This window comes from Vigna angularis, chromosome 3 (assembly GCF_016808095.1).
Source record: "Vigna angularis cultivar LongXiaoDou No.4 chromosome 3, ASM1680809v1, whole genome shotgun sequence".
Taxonomy (NCBI): Eukaryota; Viridiplantae; Streptophyta; class Magnoliopsida; order Fabales; family Fabaceae; genus Vigna; species Vigna angularis.
Window position 1 is genome coordinate 33,204,683 of NC_068972.1, and position 23,045 is coordinate 33,227,727.

The following is a 23,045-nucleotide window of genomic DNA, read 5'->3' on the forward strand; positions in this document are numbered from 1 at the left end:
ACTAATAATATTTTCATAATAACAAATATTTTTTATACACACAAATATGGAGAACAAATCTTTAGTGGCATAATTAAAAGATTATATATATATACGACTACCATTAGAGTGTATTGTTTTTATTTTAGTTGTGTGTTTTTATTCTAATAATAATAATAATAATAATAATAATAAGAATAATAATTCTAGATTTTCATATATATTATGATTGTAAGGACTTTTTAGTTCCTCAACTCTGAAAATATCTTCATGAGAATGTGCTCTAGAATTATCCGACAAATATTACTTTTGACAAATTCGATGTGTTACTAATTCAACCGAGGTAGTGATAATACCTATTAGACAAGACAAATTCTTGTTTGGGTTATATCTTCAAATTATTTTATTTTTCTCTTTTATTTTAAAATATACATTTTCTATTTTATAAGACAAACATTTGTAATATTTTTGGCGAGGGAGAAAATGAAATATAGGTTTCTTTCATTTTTAGGGGAAGGGTAGAAGGGAACGGACCTCTACTTTGTGGGTATTAAGTTAATTCATTTAATGTTGGGTGATGATTTTGTATAATATAAAATAAAAAAATAAAAATAACATTTTTATTGAAGATATTTCAATAAAGTAAAGTTTATTTGTTTTATTAAATTAATTTTGTATGGTTATAAGTTTTTTTACACGCTAGTTTTCATTGTCTTTTTATCCAATGTAGATATTTTTATCCACTTTGTCCTCTGAAAGTGATCTGAAGATGATATTTTTAATAAAATTTGATTGGGTATTATATTCCCTCAAATTTGTTGTTTGGGTGTCCCAATTTTTTGCTGCAACTCCTGTACTTACACGTGTAATGAAAAGAAATAACTGAAAATGATTTGGGCATAACCGTATACATTCCTATCGACACTTGTCGAACACTCCAAACTCATGACATCGGCATCACACCCAAATATTTTCTGTGCTTTCTAAAGTATCTGTAATGTAGATTACGACTGTACTATTCCTATTTCGACTATATTTCGATTATAGATAATAATATTTCATTCCTTACTTTAATAATCTAATACTTGTTAATTCAATATATAGGTTAAATAATTTAAATACACATTTCCGATTATTTAATCTTATTAATATAATATTTATATATAATTTTATAGTATATAAATAAAGGTCACAAACATCATCTGATAAATTGTTTTTTGAAGTTAGAATTAAATTTAAAGTTTACTTTTCAATACACTAAATTTTATAATAGTTATCTCTAAAATTATAAAAACTAGTTTTTATTGATTATTTTGTTTAATATTTTTTATATTAACAATGCATTCTAATTAAATTGTCCCTTATTTTTTATTAATAATAATAAAAATTTAATATTGTTAATAAAATATTTACTATAAATTATTTATTTTTTACTAGAAAATAACAAATATTATTCAAATTGATTCCAATAATATGTTAAGATCAAAACACTATATTTGACATATTATTTATTTAATTAATGATGTTTATTATTGTTTTTGAATTTTAAAATGTAAAAATTTCATCAACTAAATTTCTCGCATTTTGGTCGATATGTTTTACTATTTTTAAATTTCTTAGATATCTTAAAAAATAATTCTTAAATATTTTTATATTTTACTCATATTTATTAATATCCGTATAATTTTCAGAATTCTTGATGGTGGTGTACAAAATTTCCGTACTTCTGTTAATTCTCAGAAGTTTCTTATTCAACTCTCCTCTTCCATCATCTACAACTTCCAACTCAGATTTTAAATGAACAAAAATATTATTTTACACTCATTTTTTCTTATTTAAATTCATTTGATAGTTACCTTTTGTAATATAATATTATATTTACATAATCATATACAATAATAAGTTATTGAGTTTTAATTTAAATATTGAGATTATGTGAAAGTATCATAGTCTTTTAATAAACACTAGTGCATTAAGAGGATATGACACTGGTTACTTTTGTTTATAGGTACTGGTTCTACAATCGAGGTATATATCGGCAAGGTAAAAAGGGATAGGTTTTATGCCTCGGTTGTGAACTGAGTTAAAAAACACAGGATTTATGCCTCGGTTTTTAGGTAATCGAGTCAGTAACGTGTTTGTTTTCTAATTTTTTCAACCTTTAATGTTCTTGATGTATGTTCTTATGCATAAGCAGACACCCATCTTCCATTTCCACTGCCACCATCATCATTTCACCTTCCCAGTTTCAGAGCTACCAACACAACAACTTAATTCCGCATTTTCAGTGAAATAAGAAGGATTCTCCACCAGCCTCTGTTCCTAGAGCTCTCAAGCAGAAACCCAAAAATTGAATAGGGAACAAGCAGATTCAGAAACCCAAAAATTGAAATAAAAATTGAATCAGGGAATAGGGAACAAGCAGATTCATTGTTCTTGTCATCTTCATCTGTGATGAATGTATTTGAATCAGCAATAGATGAACCCCGTTCAAATCCCTAACCCCCAATCCAGTCAAAATCCCGTTCAAATCCCTAACCCCCAAATCCAGTCAAAACCCCATTCAAATCCCTAACCCTCATATCAGATGACCAACAACCTCAAACCTCCACCAACAGTCGCAAAGTCTGCAAACCTCCGCCAATAGTCGCGAAGTCCCCAAACCTACACCAACAGTGGCGAAGTCACTGAAGAGTGAAACTTCCTTGCGTCGCAGAGACGCTTTGCCGTGACCACCATTGGCACCGGAAGGGGGCTGGACCGGGTGCTAGGCCAGCGGCTCCACCATTGGCACGGGCCGCACTAGGCGGTGAAGTGAGATCTGAGATCACGTCCGGTGGTGGAGTGAGATCTGAGATCGCGTCATGGGTTGGGGTTGCGGGGTGGGATGCAGCCATGGCTTTGGGCAGCGGGGTTGCGGAGCGGCGGCGTTGCAGGAGAGGTGGCGACGGCGGAGCAACGAAGTGGTGGCGACGAAGAGGCGGAGTGGTGGCTTTGAGATTTGAGCGAGAGAGAAGAAGAGGAACTGTGAGAAGGAGATCTGAGCGTTTGAGAAAGGAAATCTGAACTGTGAGAAGGAGATCTGGCTTCTATTTTACGGTGCAGTAGTAGCGTGTTTAGGCACCGGTTATGCGTCGAGCCGAGGCAGTATCCCCTTTGCAAGACAGTTTTATGCCTCGGGTAATTTAGACAACCGAGGTAGTAGCACTTTCAGGCACCAGTTCCTCGTTAACCGAAACATATAAGTTTCTATTAATTACAAAAACGCCACCGTGTTTGAATATGCTTCGGTTTTTCTAAAACAGAAGCGTATTGGGCGCCTTTAAAAGTTGTTTTTTTACTAGTGAAAACAAGAAGAAAAAAAAAGTAAAATGATACAGTAAGAAGTGGGTTTTAAGCCTAATTTAACCCCAACTTGTAAGATGAGGTTTACACTCACTTATATATTATAATTTAGTCTTATCTTTGATCGATACGAGACTTCCAACAAAATAATTCTTGTTTTGAATTTTTATTTAGGTTTGATTTACTTTTTATTTAGTGATAACTTTTTTCTTTATTTTCAAAGTGGTATCCCCGGTGAAAGTTCATATTTATGCAATGGCTACATTGATAAATAAGTTAATATACTAGAGTCAACACAAAAAAGAAACACTTTTAATTAATTCAATTTATTTTAAACTATGATTTCTGAAGCAAAAAGATTAATCATACTGAAGATTAAAATTAAACAAAACTTAAACAGATGATTTCGATACTAGCGAAAGTCCTTTACGAACTATAGTTTCCAAACACCGAATCTTCAAGCTTATCCTCAAAACCCTAGAGAACTTTGTATTATTACTTATTTTTATCTGGAAAGTCAAGAATTGAGATAAATTTAGATATCTAAGACTAAAATTTTATTTATACTCTTAAACTTAACGGTACTTCGAGTCATAGATTTAAAAGTTAGGAATATTTATCAACCATATTAACCATAACTACTTTCACTTTTTTAAAGTAAAATATTTTGTCCATATTAAAATAAAGTTATCTTTGAAATTGGAAATCTCTCTTCCCAATAATTTCTTTGACATAAAGTACTCCTTTAATTCTAACAGAAATATATCAAGGTATTTAAAATACAAAAATAATATTTTTACACACATAATTTTTTTATATTTATTTATTTATTTTTAAAAAAACTACAAAAAAAAATCGTTTTTTTATCATCATTTTATTCTTATATTATAGGTTAAATGAATGTAACTCTTTGAAATATGATTCTTATTTGTGGTTGGAAGTGAAAGAATGTGCTTTGCAACATTTCTATAGGTAACAGCATGTATAATAGAGTAGCGGAGAAGAGGGGGAAACGATAATAACCTTATATATTAAACTATAAATAGTGAGAATTTGCAGAGGTAAAACAGGAACAAAATGAAAAAGAATAACCTTATTTCTCTGAGTCTGAATAAACTAACGAATTTATTCATTTATGTTTATTCACGTAAATGCATGCATTTCGTTTTACTTAAGGTGGTAACAAAATGAGAAACATTGCTGGTAAAAGTTAAGGTAAAAAACTACAGTGAATGAAGAACAAAACATATGTATTTTTGTTAAAAAGAAAAAAAGAAAGAAGAATTAACCTAACTTAATAGTAGCCTTGAAGAGGCTATAAATATGTAGTTCATGCTTCCATTCTCTTCACCTGTACATCAAGCAATATTTTCTAGTTTTTTCCATTCTTCTGTTTCCTCCTTTACCTTGTTGCTGTAACAATGGCAAGGGTGTCCACAGATCCACTAGCTATTGGGAGAGTCATAGGAGATGTTCTTGAGTCTTTCACTCCAAGCATAAAAATGACTGTAACATTCAGTAAGAAGCAAGTCCACAATGGCCATGAACTCATTCCTTCCACAGTTACCACATGCCCCAGGGTTGAGATTGGTGGAGAAGATTTGAGATCCTTCTTTACACTGGTATATATATATATATATATGTATATATATATATATATATATACGTATATGAATAATTTATATTTGCTCTTATTTTCTTTTATTTATTGAATAAAAAAGAAGTTTATATGATGTGTGTGTTTTTATATACAGTTAATTCTTTGGAAACTTCAGTCATGTAGGCATGAAGAAAACTTCAATCATTTGAAAAATAAATGTCTCCTTTTCTCTTTGCAGATTATGACAGACCCTGATGTCCCAGGACCTAGTGACCCTTATCTGAGAGAACATCTGCACTGGTACTTTAACAGATATTGACTGAAATTAACCATTTATATTTTGCTTGATTTATTGGCTGAATAATCTGCATCATCATTACTTCAAAACCAAACCAAGGGAAGGAAAAACTCTGAAACAGTAAACTTAGAACAATTCGTGCCTGGAATGAACTAATTATTCGGAGGTCCCAAGCAATGCCATCCAGAATTTGGGGTAAATTAATGTTAAGAAAATTAAAATGAAATATTTTGGAATATGAAGATATATATTTTAAAACATAAAATATCAATTCTATGCACCAAAATGGTTTTGGATGAAGGGTTATAGAAGTTCTAAGTTCTAACCAAAGACCTAATTTTACTGTGCGTGTGTATAAATATATAGACAGCCATTACTGTGCAAAGCAAAGCAATTTTCAGGTTAGAACCTGGTTGATATTGTGCCCTTTTGCAGGATGGTGACAGACATACCAGGCACAACAAATGCCTCATTTGGTAAATTTATATTCATTTAAGATCTACTAGAAATAAAAAAATGTATGGTCAGAAATATAGTTAATCCATATTTCTGGTGCGCTCTTTTTTGGGTAGGGAAAGTGTTGGTGAGCTATGAAATGCCAAAGCCTAACATAGGGATACACAGGTTTGTGTTTGTCCTGTTCCAGCAAAAACGTAGGCAGTGTGTTACTCCACCCTCTTCCAGGGACAACTTTAACACTCGAAAATTCTCATCTGAGAACGACCTCGGCCTCCCTGTTGCTGCTGTCTACTTCAATGCACAGAGGGAAACTGCTGCAAGAAGACGCTAATATGGCTACCTCTGCAATGCAATCAATGTACTCAATAACTTATCTTCACGTAGGGGCCTATAGTTTCACTTCTAAACCATCACCTGCCTTGAAATAGCTTGCAGAAATGTTTTCTTTTTTAGTAACTCTAATGACTCTTTTTAATGAAAAATAATTTGTAGATGGCTGTGTAACTATATATTATGTGTTTCGTGAAAAATCATACATGTCATATATAGAGATAATAGAAAGTCTGAATGTGCATGTATCCATCATGCTTAGCTTTTCATAAAGTTGTGGCTATAAACGAGGTGCTCTAATAAAGTGAAATATATAGTAGTGTTTATTTTTAAGTGTAACCTAGAGTTTAAATTCACTGTGTTTCCTTGATTTCTTTTTATATTCTATTGAAATAGAAGTGAGCTTTTTTTTCATCATAGGCAAGGAAACGAATCTTAGCATCGAGGAGAAATTGTAATATAATTAAGTGTTATTAATTTGTTATAATAAATTGAAAAGTTTAACTGGTAATCAATCACGTGGAGATTCACTAGAATCTTAAGCACATGATAGAGTACGAGAGGTTTGAATAATTTTTCTTCTATAAAACCAAATTATTTGTCAATTTGTATTGGAACGAAATTTTGTCTACCTCAATTAAAGAGTATGAAATTTTTTGATAAAGGGGACTAATCTTAATTAATAACTTGCAAAATATTTATATAAATGATCTGCAATCTCTGATTAAATTGATGTATAATTACTAGATATATATGGAGAAGAAAAGTAAACCTATGTAAAGATATTCGAAAATATTCGAAAAGATATCTGCAGTTTTTTTAAAACTTGTAAATATTCAAAAATATTTAAAAAATTTGTAAATTTTTAAAATAATCTCTAAATAAAATTTAAAAAATATATAAAATATAATATAAAATAAATTTTAATTTTAATTAAATTTAATATAACAAATATAAATAAAATTTTAGTTTCAATTAAATTTAACATAATAAAAATATAAATTAAATTTTACTTTTTAATTTTTGTAAATAATGAATATTTGTAAATATCAGTATCTGACCAATTTATAAATATATATTAAAATATCTATTATTTATAAATAGTAAATATTCATAATTATTGATTATTTACAATAATTTTATTCACGAATATTTGTATGAATAATTTTATTATTCAATTGATATATATATATATATATTTAATTTTAATATATTTATATCTTAATTTTTTAAATATTTACTTTAACATTTTCAAAATATATTTTATAGGTTCGCCACTGCTTTAAAAGTATGGTGCCTTTAATTTTTTAAAACCAATATTAAGTAGACCATATATTTATTCTGTTTTTGTTCCCCTATTAATGATTAAGGATATAAGGCTATTAATACATAGTCGTACGGCTAAGTGAAGGTGGCGGCTAAGAAGAGAGGGTGGGATGTTAGGGAAGGAAATTTTGGAACTTAGATATGGTACATGGAAGAAGATGAACGATAGAGAGAATTTCAAACACGAATATACAGATATCAAAATGGTTTAATACGTGAGTTCATTTGGTTAATAGCAAGTTCAAACTGAGTTGAGTTAAAAATTTCCAATTTTCTAAATGTGGATTACACTAAATCCATTTTACAAGTTAAATTGATTTGAAAAAGGTAAAAAGTAAGTTGATCATAATCCTTTAATAACAATAATTTATTAATTTCTGCTTACTATCTTTTATAAGTTTTTTTTATTTATAATTTTTAAATATGTATGTTGACAATTTGATTTTTTAAATATATAATGTTGTTCAATAATATTTGAATAATTTAGATATATTTATTTATTTGTTAAATTATGTAGTTGTATTTTAATTTTTAATCTATCTTTATAATAATGTTTGATGAAATAGAATATTTTGATTACACTATTATAAAATAAATGAGTTGAGTCAATCAATTTTGATTGTATTTTAATAAATATATAAAATAAGTTAAAAGAACAAAATATTCTTACTCACTAACTTATTATGAATCGAGTTAAGTTACAAAAGTGTTGATTCATAAAAGAAAAAAGTAAAAAAGTTAGATTGAGCTTATTTATTTTTAATTTAACATGTGATGAGTCAACCTATTTGAGTTTATTTACGTTAACACTACATAATTATATTGTACAATGCAATAATACATTATGCAAGAGTAATGTGATTGATATGTTGTAATTAAAGCTATCAAATTAATACTACTTTTTAAAGCAACTTCAGTATTGCCAAGTAGTATTCAAGAAAGTAGATATGGTTAAAGTAACCCTGAGTCGTCTCCCAACGAATATAAAATTGCTTTTCAATATTTAATCTTATGAATGCAATGCAATACTCAAGAATAAAAGTGAGAAACTATGGTAATAGAATTAATGTTTGAAGAATGTTTGAAGAACAGAGAGGAAACTTAGAAACAATGATGGTGAAATAGGCTAATTTCACTGCTTTTCCAAGATAGATTCATCATCGGTTATCCATATATCATTGTTCAATTTATTGATAGGGAGAGCACTGTGATAGCTAAACCCAATCCATGTGACTTTAGTTTTTGATGATGACAACACATTGATAATAAAAATACATGAATATGTATTGTGTTATATGTCATATGTTGTATGTGTTGATGCTTACTATGAAATATACACATATTATGATTGTCACATATGTTGAACATATAATGTGTTGAATGATGCATATTGTGTTATTAAAGTGATTATACTTGTGTATGCATACTATATGTTTTGATTTTATGGAATTCACATGCACAAAAGCATATCTGAATGACTAAATCAATTACAGTGGTGTGATAGTCAGTCATCAGACAACTTGTGTTTTTTAAACTAAGGCAAAACAACTTGTTTTGAATCGATTATATTAGTTGGCGAATCGATTAAAACACATGTGTTTGCACATATCTTTTTCAAGTGTGTTGTGATGTGAATTAGAAAGAAAAGTTTTCAAAAATATGTTAAGTGTTGAAGATTAATCGATTACATGAATTTTGTAATCAATTAAGTCTGTTATTGATTTGAAAATTGTTTCATGCTTGTCATAAATGTTTCAACGGTCATCTTTTTAAAAGTGTTGACCAAACATTAAATGGAACGATTGCATTAATTGTGTATTCAATTAAGGAGATGAATTAGTTATAAATCTGTTACAAGTGTTTAATGTAACCGATTAGATTAAAAGAGTAATCGATTATATTAGTCTGAAATGACTAAAACTATATATAAAGGCATTGATTTGATTTCTGTAAGACAATTGTGATTAAAATTTTCATATCTGATTTAGATTGTGCTAAAAAGTTTTACAGAGGTGATCAAACACTCCAAGAAACAAGAAATTGAAGTGGTGGACTATTCTGGAAGATTTCTTGAGAGACAAGCTTGACTGATTTGAAGAATCTGATCTTTCTGTACAACTGAGGTGCTTGTTGTGTGATCGTGAGAAGTTTCGCAATCTCTGTGTTGTTGTTCCCTGTGCGTGTTGTCAGGAAGAAGAATGAGGAGTTCTTGTACTTTGAGAGAGTTCTCAAATGGGTGATTGCAGAAGAAGATTGTTCTTGCTGCAGGGTTTTTGTATTTGGCTATATTAGATTAGTGAGTTAGAGAGGTGATTTACATTTTGATAGTGTGGTCGTTGTAAAGCCCTTGTTGTAAAAACTCAGATCTCTATAGTGCAAATTGGCTTTCAATCTCAGGTTGATTGAAAGGACACTAGATGTAGTGAGGCCGAACTAATATAAAACTCAGAGTTTGATTTTTCTTCTCCCTATCTCTCTACATTAATTGATTACATATTGTCATCATTCGAATACACATATTGTTACATTGCATACACATTGCTTGCTGTTCAAGAAAGATTTAAATTCTAACAATTAGCACCAATTCACCCCCCCTCTTGGTGTTGAGAAACAAAGCTTATCAATTATAACAATTGACACTAGTGTTGGTTTCAAAAATTATTTGAAAAACAAATCAATTAACCTTTTTGTCTAATCAATTATTCGATCCTGAAAATGACTTTTGTTTCTCAAACCTTTGGTGAAGGTGCTTCCACAAATAGAACTCCCCTATTTCACTATGTCAAGAAAGGGTTTTTATACATGTTAAAAAAGACTTTTTATACCCATTTTTGAGTAGGTATAGAAGTAGGGGGTATAGAAATTTTTCTCTCTTTTACACCGGTTCTAGAACCGGTGTAAAATGTATAAAATTTTACACTAGTTCTGTCTACAACAGGTATAAAAGTTTGATATTTATACCTGATAGTCTTATGAACATGTATAAAAAGTCTCGTTAGTTGCTAAGTAAAAAGCTTACTTTTACATTTGTTTGTGCTAGACCAGGTATAAAAGAGTATCACTTGTATACTTTTACTGTTATAACCTGTGTGAAAAAACAAGATTTTTTATACCTATATGAGTTTAACCGGTATAAAAAGTGACATTTTTTTTAACTATTTGATTTGTATGTGCTACTATCCATATCTAGACCTGTATAAAATTCAATCCCAGAATACTTTTCTTGGTTTCTATATCCAAGAAAAGACAATGCTAAAGTAAAAAAATTGTACAAGAAAATATATAATGATCCTATACTTGAATGAATAAATAAAATATCTTTCGAGAATGGTAAAATATCTAAGTCTAAAGGCAGAGAAAGATGTTTACAACAACTACAATATCTTTTGTGGATAGAGAAAGATGTCAACTAGATATATGTTGCGCTATTCTTTTCAAAACAAGATGTCTAGCCCATTGCTCAGTTTCCTATAGTGTGAAATGTTATAGGACAAGAAGCTATCACCATGTCAATAGTTGTCAAAGCAGCAACTTGCAACTGCTCCAATACTAGCAGTCTTGTTAAACCAACAAAAGTAATTGCCCCAACCTGCAATAATAAGGAAAAAAAGAAATACAATTAATAGTTTTAAGAAATTAATTGAAAGATTCTACACTTAACTCATTAAATTAATAGAAATTTATTATGTCAGTTTTTGTACAAGTTATACATTAGTTTATAATTTTACAAAACTTCTCTCTTTATTATATTAACTCGCCATATAAGTCTATATATAAGTTGATTTTTATTTGTGAGGAAGACTTATTTTTCTTATTTTCTTTTCTTGAGAGTTTTTATCTAAAACTTTATGAAAAGGAATTCAACTAATTAATAACAATTGAATCGAAATCAGCAACAAGATTATACTAAAATCACAAGGTACATTCACACCTTCATACATCCAAATATAATTAATTTTGCAGCAATCCATTTTATACTTTTAATATAATATACTAATAATCCCAAAGGAAAAAGTTTATTACAAACTATATATATATATATATATATATATATATATATATATATATATATATATATATATATATATATATATATACCAATATATCAATAATGACTAACATCCCATACAATAAATATATATGCCGTGCATCCACACTATACAAATATATATGAAACAAGATTTTAGCCAACTAATACAATAAAATATTTTTGTAGCATTAATCAAAACAACAAACAATTTTTTTGCAGGATTTTGATATCAAAACAGCAAATAATTTCCTGCAACATTTTTATCAAAACAACAAAGAATTTTCAGCAGCATTTTTATACCCAAACAACAAATAATTTTCTACACCATTTGAATCAAAATAGCAACAATTTTCAGCAGATTTTTATTATGAAACAATAATAGTTTATGTAGAATTCCAAGAGATGAATAAAATAAAATTAAGGGGAAAAACAGAAGCTGTACAAATATAATATTTTACAATATACAAACCTGGCAGAAGGCAAGGCACTGAAGCACAAACTTATCCATTGAGTCCAATTCCAAATCTAGAGCAACATCATAATCCTTGACCTGAGATCATAAATGAAGTTGCTGAGTGACAAATGTGAATCAGTATTTCTCCCAAAAAGTTAAGAGTAAAACTTTACCGCCTCTTTGTATTGTCCAAGAGCATGGTAGCATGAAGCTCGCAAATATAAACACTCAACATTGGGGCCATCAACGCTCAAACCCATTGACAAATCATTGATCGCCTTCCTGTCACAATCAAACCCAATTTAAGTTAGAAACAAGATAAATTATATGATGACACTTATAGGGTCATAATTTAAGTCAAAAAAAATATCAATGTTATCTTTTAGTGTCTTTTAGTTAAAGATTTTATGTATTTTTGAGTAGTTTAGTTTTTCCTATCAGATTTCATCATATTTCCAACTTCTACCACCATATTTTCTTCAATAACTACCTATAGGTGTGCCACTATATCTCAAAGTGTGTTACTTTAGTTCATGGCCCCAATCATAATACTATTGAAGGCTTGCAAGTTACAATTATCTCAATTAAATAGTCAATCTCCAATTAAACAACAGTTAAGGTTGTTTACATACCTATGTTGTCCCATTGCATGGAACATAAGGCCACACAAATGATGAGCTTTGGAAAGCCTAACATACAACACAAGTAATCAGCTGCGGATAAAGAGCAAACAGATATAAAGTATTTCAAACTTTATAAACCAATTACCAGCTAATATGCTTGTGATGCCAATGATACCATTTCATTAACAACAATTACCTTCCATCAATTTGCAACATCTGACTTAGACATTCTTGAGCTTTTGTTGGCTTCGATATATCTTGATAGAACTGCCAAAAACCTCATGTTCAGAATAAATCTAGCAGCCAAAATAATTTAAAATACATAAAATGAAAGGCCAAAATCTGTGTCCCATAGTTAATAGATAATTTTGTAAATCACACACTGATAGATCCTGATCAACTACCAAAATCACACATTCAAAACAGGGTTAGTAACAAAGTCATCAAACACAAAAGCCACCATTAAAAGGCATGAAAAGACGAAACCTATTTTGTAGAGTTAAACTTAAACCTATAAGTTACTAAAGGAAAAATGCAAATGTAAACTAAGTTACTTAACTGACAATAAAAGGAAACTTTAATTCAAGTAGAATGAGTTAGTAGTATACGAGAGAAAAATGTTATGAATGAAAGAAGTGAGGAAATATACTATTAGAGAACAGAGAGCATCCATTGATACAATAGATTACATTTCAAACCATAAAATAATATGCACACAGATGACTCAGGATTTTTAGAAAAAGCTTTCAGCTAAGTTAATAACTAAATGTTCCAACAATCTATCAGTACAATAAGGTTGATAGATACCTGAGTCAGGTGTGCCCATGCTTCAAGAAAATTTCTATCAATTTGAAGTGATTTTAGATGTGCATCCTCAGCTTTCTTATATTCACCAATTAAAGATAATGCTAAACCCTGTAAAAGAAAGCATTTACTCAAAAAAATAATAAAGATATATTTTCATGTGAAGTGAGAAACCCAACATAAAGGGCTCATAATCAATAAGGACTAAAATGATAAGACTTGGGACCCACCAAATATGTGTAGGCAGACTTATTATCCCTGTCTAGTTGCACACAGGCTGAAAAGTCTTCAATGACAGCATTAAACTCTTTAAATTTGAAAAACTCAACAAGCAGATACGCGAAAATCAAAACAGAGAATAATAAACTTGAATCAATTCAAGACAAACGAATAGAAACACATATCAGAAAGTAGTTGAAATTAGGGTTTATCAGAATTTGAAACTTCAAATGAAAAACAAAATTGAAAATGACTTGGGAGATAATAAATTTACAGATATAAGAGAACACTTATGAAAAGGTAAATCCATGAGGAGGAGAAGATGACTTACATAGGAGAAAGGCTTCCGCGAATAGAAAATGCTCTGAAGGAGAAGAGAAGATGATGCGGATGAGAAGCGAAGATGGCTTCGTAGCAACTCTGTAAGTATGAAAAACCTATCCTTTCTTCTCCAATCACTCTTTCTCGAGCTTTTCAAACTTCTCCCTCAAAATGATAGGGAGGTTGTCGAAGATAATGATGTTACCAAATCCGAACTCGAACTCGAGATTATCCTCTTCGTAAACTTCCTCATCATCACTAAACAATGCAAGAAAAAAAAGAGTGTGAGAACATCGCTTCCTAGGGTTTCAGTTCAGTGGCCAGAACAAAATAAAATAAAAATCACGAAATAGACACCTAACAATTCTGCAAGTTTCGCTAGGAGGAAGATGAATGGAGTCGAGATCAAGAATGGAGAGATCGACACCGAGAAGCAGTGTAGTGTCTTCGATCTCCTTCATTAGCATGACCTCCACCATGATTATGGCCTCAGCGTTTTCAGAGGCGAGTATGAAGAGCAAAAGTTTGGTTTTTGGGGTTCAACACAAGTGCGTTTTCAGCTCGAAATTAAATTAGAACTAATTTTTATTTTTATAGCGGTTATAGTGTTTAACAAGTATAAAAGAAGTTTTTCAATTTTATATTGTTGTTATTATATTATTTTTATACCGGTTGTAGGTTTAACAGGTGTAGAATTATTTTTTATACCACTTTATGATGTAACCGGTGTAAAAAAGTTTCTCTTATTTACGATATTGCCATCGCACCATTTTTTAAACTAGTTGGATTTCAACCGCTATAAAAATTAGCTATAAAAAAGTATATTTTGCACTAGTGTTTGCTGGCAAAAACTATGCCTTTTGGAAATAAGAATGCAATTTTTTATTGAATCAGTAAACAAGGCTGTATGGGATGCTACACTCAATGGTCCATTTGAACCCACTCATGTGATAAATGGAAAAACTATTTTGAAAAACTTTTCTAAGTGGACTCAAGAGGAAAATCGGAGACCATAGTATGATGTTAAAGAACGTAATGTTATTGCTTCTACTCTCACAATGGATGAGTTTTTCAGGGTTTCCCAATGCATGACAGCCAAAGAAATGTGGGAAGTTCTTGAAGTCACACATGAGGGGACAAATGAAGTCAAGCGGGCCAGAAAGAATTCCCTGGTGCAGGAGTATGAAATGTTTAGGATGAAAGCATGAGAGACCATTTATGATGTGTAGAAAAGGCTCACACATATAGTCAACCATTTATGATGTGCAAAAAAGGTTCACACATATAGTCAACCATTTGATGGCTCTCGGCAATGCTTTTGAAAGGAAGAAATCAACATCAAGATTCTGAAAAGCCTAAACAGAAGCTAGCAACCTAAGGTAACTGCCATATCCGAATCAAAAGATTTAACTAACACGAATATGGCAACTTTGTTTGGCAAGCTCAAGGAACATGAACTGGAGCTTGGTAGATAGAGGAAAGAAGAGGGGATTGAACAGAAATAATCAATTGCGCTCAAGGCTACAAACAAAAGAACCTCCAAGAAGGCTGAATCTGATGTAGAGATATCTGAGAAAGAGGTCATGAATATGATGATAAAAAAGGTTACAAAATTCATGAAAAATACAACTGCTGCAATTGACCATGCATGTTACACAAAAGGAGGAAGAAAGAACTCCAAGACCAGAAATGTGATGTACTATGAATGCGGTAAAGATGGTCACATAAAGCTGAAATGTCCAGAGTTGAAAAACAGACAAAAGACTGACTCCAAGTATCCACAGGACAAGAGAAGAAGTAAGTAGAGAAAGGCTTACATTGCTTGGGAGAACAAGGATGATGAAACATCAAGTGATGATGACCAAAGTGTTGAGGAGGAGTCAAATCTGTGTTTCATGGTTGGATAAGAACATTCAGAGGACAATGACAGCGACTTCGAGAGTGAGCCTATCGAAGTAAAGTACGACTTGCTGCTTGACACATACCAAGAGTTGCATGCAGAAGCTGTGAAATTGCAATACAAGGGAAATCGATTAATTTGTGAAAGAAGAAATTTTGAATATCATATCAATAACCTTGTTAAAGAAAATGAAAAGCTCAAACAGGAATTGGAAGATGCTTTGCAATTTGTTAAACTGTTAAAACTGAAGTTCAGATTGTAGAGAAAAAATATGAAAATTGTCCTGCTCATTTAGAAAAGATTGATTACTTGACAAACACGCTATCTAAATTTACTCTAGGAAAAGATAATTTAGATGTTGTTATAAGGTCACAAGGTAGAGCAATAAACAGACAAGGAATAATTTATAAGGCTAAGAGCAATAAAATTAATTCTAAGAAATTCATTGATCTAAGTAAACCTGTTACAAATGCATGCTTTTATTGTAATACCATGGGCATACTGTTAGGAATTATTACTACAGAAAGGTTGGTGTTCCAAGAGAAAAGTACAAGTGGATTCCAAAGGAACAACTTCCTATAACTAACCATAAAGGCCCCAAGTTTATTTCGGTACCTGCATCGAAACCGTTTGAAAGTCTTGCAGGAAAGTAAGCTGCTACAAAAGAAGAGAAGTGCTCAAAGATGGATTGTAGTGGAATATATCAAAGATTCTTGAGTAACTCTATGGTAATGAAAACTGTTAATTTCATGCACTCATGCATTATAGGTTTTTGTATGTGAATGTATGGTGTGTGCATGAGTAATGATTGCTTGTCTGGTTAATGTTTTTGTATGAAAAATTGTTTTCACGAATTTTAATCAGTTATGTTATAATTGAAATCTATTAGTGTTTCTATGTGTTTTCCTGTTTTGGTTGAAATCGACCTAAAATTTAATGAAATCGATTATATCATTTTGACGCTGAAGCTTCATTTTCGAGTTCCCCCCAAAATTGAAAATCTGACGTAGAAACTCTAAACCAAGAAACCTCTCACTCACACTTTCTCTGCAAACTCTGTAATCTTTCTTTCTTGGATTTTCTAGACTTTATCTGCTACACACTATATCTATGGCATCTTCATCGTCTCAAAGAAAGAGGATTAAGACACTAGGGAACAAAAATATGCAATGAGGGTCTAACATTAATGGATAGATTAGCGATGACAGTGCGCAGTCAAACTTTCTGGATAGCTGGAAAATGAGGAAACTCATTTCACACAAATATCTGAAGCTAAGGTTTTTCAAAAGAGAAGGTTTTATCTTTCCCGGATGGCTCAGCAGACAAGGCCTGAAAAAATTTGTTGAAATGGCTGACCCATGGTATCCAGAATTAGTGAGGGTCTTATATTCAAACTTGAATATCAGTGATGGGGCACTGTGTTCCAAGGTAAAAGGTATTGACATAAAACTGATAGATGATGTTTGGACAAAGATTGTTGGATTTCGGTTGGGTGGTGAGCAATGCCATCTAAGTATGGAAGGATTTCATAAGTATTCCATATATCAAGATTGTTTAAGAAATCCAGATGTAGGGAGGGATTATTCCCACTATAAAACTGGTGGAATGAAAAAGGATGGTCGTCTATTCGTTTTTGTCATCTCTTGGATACTGATGCCAAGAGGAAGCAATCATGCTCATGCAACAATTGAGGATATATATCTTCTGAAAGAAATTAAATTGATTGACCTGCTACTATTTCAGAAAACATGCTCAAGGTTACCAGGCTTGAGTCTACAATGCTACCTTACTACGTGTTTATTTCTAAAGTACTAATTCATTTTGGAGTAAATTGTGTAAATAAGTCTAGTGAGTCTTGTGGCAGAAGCAATATGATTGATAAGTTTGCCTTACATCATACGAAGAAGAAGTTGTTGGTTCGTCAACAACACCCTACAGGCCTCGATCTGAATTTGAAAAACATGTTGTAAGGCAGTTACATTCTCTAACCATCCTTTGTTAAACTACTCGACAAGATAATATGGCGATCAAAAATCATCTGCACTTGGATGGTTCTGAAGAGAAGTCTAAAGCTTTCAGAAGAAAGTGATGAAGAAGAGAGTACTACTGAAGAAAATGAAGAAGAAGGAAAGTGAAAGGGACAGTGTTGCAGAAGAAAGTGCTAGTGACATGTTAATCTCTAATTTGAAGAAAAAGAAGAATAAGAAAAGAATATAAAATTTGTTACTAAATTCTTTTTCTCTATTTTAGTTTGTTTTGTAGTAAATGGACTTATATGCCATATATGTTGCTTTATCTGGTTGTACTCATGCTTGGACTATGAATGAAAATTTTATTTCTGATTATCAACCTGTGTGAATGATAAATTGTGATGACTGCATTGAGCTAATCAATAATCAATTCAATCACTTGTATGTATGTATGCAATTTACATATCTCATGGTTACATTTTGTTGTTGCATAATGATACTAAAATTGTGATAATAATTACTATACTGCATAAACACTAAAATGCTTGATCTACATGAGTTTGAAAGGATATGCAAGAATTCTGATTGCTAACTCAGCTACGAAGTGAAATTGACATCACTTTACAGAAGGAAATCGATTAAGAGAAAGTCAAAATCGATTATGATTCGTCAATTGGTTTGAAGTTTCTAAACTTATGTTTTTTACACTTTAAACCTTGACTAATGATATGTGATATGTTTAATCATAATATATCTCATCCTATTTAATCCGCTGTGAATCTGAATTGAGATTATGAGTGATTAAACTGTTTTAAATTGTTTCAAGTTGTATCTACTTTGCTATAATACCATATATGAAATACTTTTATGGTACATTGCTTGAACATATTTGGATGATACATGCTCTATCATATCTCTGTTATGCATCTATGATAATGAAATTTGATATGCATAATGATAGGGGGAGTATTGTATGCTGTTAAATACTGTTTCACATGTTAAAAGGGGGAGAAAAAGATGAACTCATGTGAATATTATTGATAAGGGGAGCATCATTATATTTCTGAAAATTGGTTTATGCATCTCTATTTGCTTTATTATCTTTGTTTCAATTAGAGTGAACACCATTTCCTTTTTTGCTAATGCCCAAAGGGGGAGAAGTAATTGAATTGTATTACTGAGATAATTGAAGTGTGTTTGATAGTGGATTGTACAACATGGTTTTATTAATCATGGTTATGCATCATCAAAAAAGGAGGAGATTGTTGATAGGGGGAGCACTATAATAACTGAACCCAATCCTTGTGACTTTGGTTTTTGATGATGACAACACATTGATAATAAAAATACATGATTATGTATTGTGTTATATGTCATATGTTGTATGTGCTGATGCTTACTGTGAAATATACTCATATTATGATTGTCACATATGTTGAACATATAATGTGTTTAATGATGCATATTGTGTTAGTAAAGTGATTATACCTGTGTATGCATACTATATAATTTGATTTTATGGAATTCACATGCACAAAAGCATATCTGAATGACTAAATCGATTATAATTGTGTGATAATCAATTCAGGTCATCAAACAGCTTGTGTTTTTTAAACTAAAACAAAACAACTTGTTTTGAATCGATTATATTAGTTGGTGAATCGATTAAAACACGTGTGTTTGCACATATGTTTTTCAAGTGTGCTGTGATGTGAATTAGAAAGAAAAGTTTTCAAAAATATGCTAAGTGTTGAAGCTTAATCGATTACATGGATTTTGTATTCAATTATGTCTATTATTGATTTGAAAACTATTTCATTCTTGTCATATATGTTTCAACGGTCATATTTTTAAAAGTGTTGACCAAGCATTAAATTGAAATCGATTGCATTAATTGTGTATTCAATTAAGGAGCTGAGTTAGTTATAAATCTGTTACGAGTGTTTAGTGTCACCGATTAGATTAAAAGAGTAATAGATTATATTGCGTCTGAAATGACTAAAACTATATATAGACACATTGATTTGATTTCTGTAAGACAATCGAGATTAAAATTTTCATATTTGATTCAAATTGAGTTGCAAGGTTTTACAAAGGTGATCAAATGCTCCAAGAAACAAGAAATTGATGTGGTGGACTATTCTTGAAGATTTCTTGAGAGACAAGCTTTACGGATTTGAACAGTCTGATCTTTCTGCACAACTGAGGTGCTTGTTGTGTGATCAGAAGAAGTTCTGCAATCTGAGTGTTGTTGTTTCCCTGTGCATGTTGCTAGGAAGAAGAACAAGAAGTTCTTGTACTTTGAGAGGGTTCTCAAAGGGTTGACTACAGGAGAGGATTGTTCTTGTTGTAGGATTGTTGTATTTGGCTATATTGGATTAGTGAGTTAGTGAGGTGATTTACATTTTGACAGTGTGGTCGTTGTAAAGCCCTTGTTGTAAAAACTCATATCTCTACAGTGCAAATTGGCTTTCAATCTCAGGTTGATTGAAAGGACACTAGATGTAGGCATTGAGGCCAAACCAGTATAAAACTCAGAGTTTGATTTTTCTTCTCCATATCTCTCTGCATTAATTGATTACATACTATCATCATTCGAATACGCGTACTGTTACATTGCATACATATTGCTTGTTGTTCAAGAAAGATTTAAATATTCACTGCTTTTGCGAAAAAGATTTGGAAAACGATAATTTTGTTAAAACACCAATTCACCCCCCCTCTCGGTGTCGAGAAACAAAACTCATCAATTCTAACCCAACTGATTATTGTTTAAGTTTCAAATTATTTAAAGTACATTCTTAATTTATTTGAGGGCGATCAGGCAGTTCACCAAAGTAGATTCTCAATCAAATACAAGACATATATAGATTATTCACAATGAATTCAATCAAAGTACATTCTCAATCAAATTCTATTGTGTTTAATCATGTCTATTCTTAAATCTCCTAACCAAATTAAAAGCTAATTAATCAAAGTAAATTCTCAATTAATTATAGTTAGAATTATTACCACCAATCAAAGTACATTCTTAATTAATAGCGAAAACTCGTTTAATCATATGAAAGTTCCTAAGTTTAATCAAAGTAAATTCTCAATGAAACCTAGAATCCCTTGAACTCATATGATTGATATGCATGTAGATTCAAACACCTTATGATGCAAAAATCATTGCTTTTAATATGATTGAGAGATGAAAGACATAGAAAGATAGCAACTCAAATCAATAATCAAAAGAAACAGTTGCATTAATTCAACTTAACCTCAGAATCCATAATGAAATTACAGTGGAATAGTCCTAGAAGCTTAGCCCTCCATGGATGGAGTAGAATACATGGTAAAATAAAAGTGAGAGGAGTGGTGGATGAATGAGTTATGATTTTTGCCTCCCAAGGGGTTTCTTTATATAGGCTTGATTGAGCTCGGACTCTGAATCTTCTGTTGATAAAATATTTTATATTATATCTAGGTTTAATTGCTTCCTTTGTCCCCAGTTTGATTGAATTGTGTCAAATTCATCCTCATTTTTAAAAAAGTTTCATTGTCGTCCTCACGTGGTGTAAAAGTTTCATTGTCGTCCTCACGTGGTGTAAAAGTGTCAATTGAATCCAAACATAGAAAAAATTTGTGTCAAAGTAGTCATTTTTCCTATATCTCTGTGTCTTCCTTTCATACAATCAAGTACAAATATTCATTTTACCTTATCCAATTTAAGGCTTTTCATAGCTCCAGAGAAGTGACATATGAAAGGAAGACACAGAGATATAGGAAAAATGACTACTTTGACACAAATTTTTTCTATGTTTGGATTCAATTGACACTTTTATACCACGTGAGGACGACAATGAAACTTTTTTAAAAATGAGGATGAATTTGACACAATTCAACCAAACTGGGGACAAAGGAAGCAATTAAACCTTATATCTAATATCGTCCAAATATTCAACAGATTTAATTAGTTTTTGAGAATATTTGATAATATCTTTTCTAGATTCAAAAAGATTTGGCAAATATTATCTTTTGATATTTATTGATATAGTTAAATAAGGTAATTATTTAACAATATCAAATAAAATATTTTAAGATATATTTTCTGCCAGTTATCTTTTAAAATATGTGACAGATTTAAACTTGCCCAAAATTACATTTCAACCCTTTTTATTTTATTCAAAATTGCATAGAAGTCCATATTTTTTTTCTAATTGCACTTTAGTCATCTCTTTGTTTTCAAAATTGCATAGGAGCCCTGAGTTGACCAGATTAAACCAACTTTGACCATTCAATTTCATGCTTTTAAATGAATAAAATTCTAACTTCAGCTGCACAAATAAATATTAAAACATCCAAAATTATTTATGCAACTAAGAATCACATTTTAAGCATCTTTAATTCCCAAACCGAACAAATCCAATTGTCACAAATTCACTTTAAGTCAATCATTTAATCAAAAGAATCTCATCAAAAATTTGAATCTTAAAACATAAATGTGGGCATAAATATGCACTCATCAGCGATTTAAAATTAACTGAGTAAGCCAAAGGGTTAAAGGAGTAAAGGAGATTAGAGGGTTTTTGCAAACTCTCATCTTGCATAGTGGCTTTCAATAGAGCTATGAATGTATGATGTGAAGTGGAAATACGTGTAGTAATCTTTAAGGACTATGTTTTTTGTGTGTATATTTTAGTTCAATTATGCATGTGTAGATTGGCTATGAGAGTAGTACTATTTATTTTAATTCTTTGAAAGGTTCTCCTTGCACCTCACAAGTTTATGCTCCTTGCACCTTACAAGTTTTTGGCCGCACCTCTAACTTTAAACTTTTGACAACAAAAGAATCTTTGACCAAATTCTATATCCTAATTCTTTTCTCAGTTCTCTTCCTTCTTTCTTTTAAAGAAACCCACAAAGCCCTAATGCAACCACACTCTATTTTCTCTTCCACGCCTCACTTTCATTAATCTTCTTACATCGTTGTTTCACTCTTTTCCCTACGTTGATTGTCGTTCTTTGCACCTTCGTCTTGTTGGTCTACCACTGTTGTTGATAGGGGGAGCAATGTGAATGCTAAATCCAATCCCTCGTATGTTTGTTTTTGTTTTAGATGATGACAACACATATATGTTACCGTGACAACAACATAAATGTGTCTTTATGTTTTATATATATGTTGATAAAATGATTGGTCTGCATACTTATTATGGTCATATACATGTTTACATCTATTGTATGCATACTCATGTTTCCATATGTTAAAACCACTTGCACTAAGCAAATTTGTATGAAGTAATCAATTACAATGGTTATGTAATCAATTAAGTTCATCAGATAGCTTATGCTTAAACTATGGAAAACAACAAGTTTTAACCGATTATATTATATGTATAATT

General features: G+C 30.9%; 1 protein-coding gene across 1 annotated transcript; it reads left to right on the top strand.

Annotated features, from left to right (window-relative positions):
- Positions 1-4,736: 4,736 nt before the first annotated feature.
- On the top strand, positions 4,737-6,012 carry LOC108324504 (CEN-like protein 2). The gene is made up of 4 exons (XM_052875108.1): positions 4,737-4,946; positions 5,163-5,224; positions 5,658-5,698; positions 5,795-6,012. Exons 1-4 carry the CDS (start codon positions 4,746-4,748, stop codon positions 6,010-6,012), a joined length of 522 nt encoding a protein of 173 aa, XP_052731068.1. The 5' UTR covers positions 4,737-4,745.
- The last annotated feature ends 17,033 nt before the right edge of the window (positions 6,013-23,045 follow it).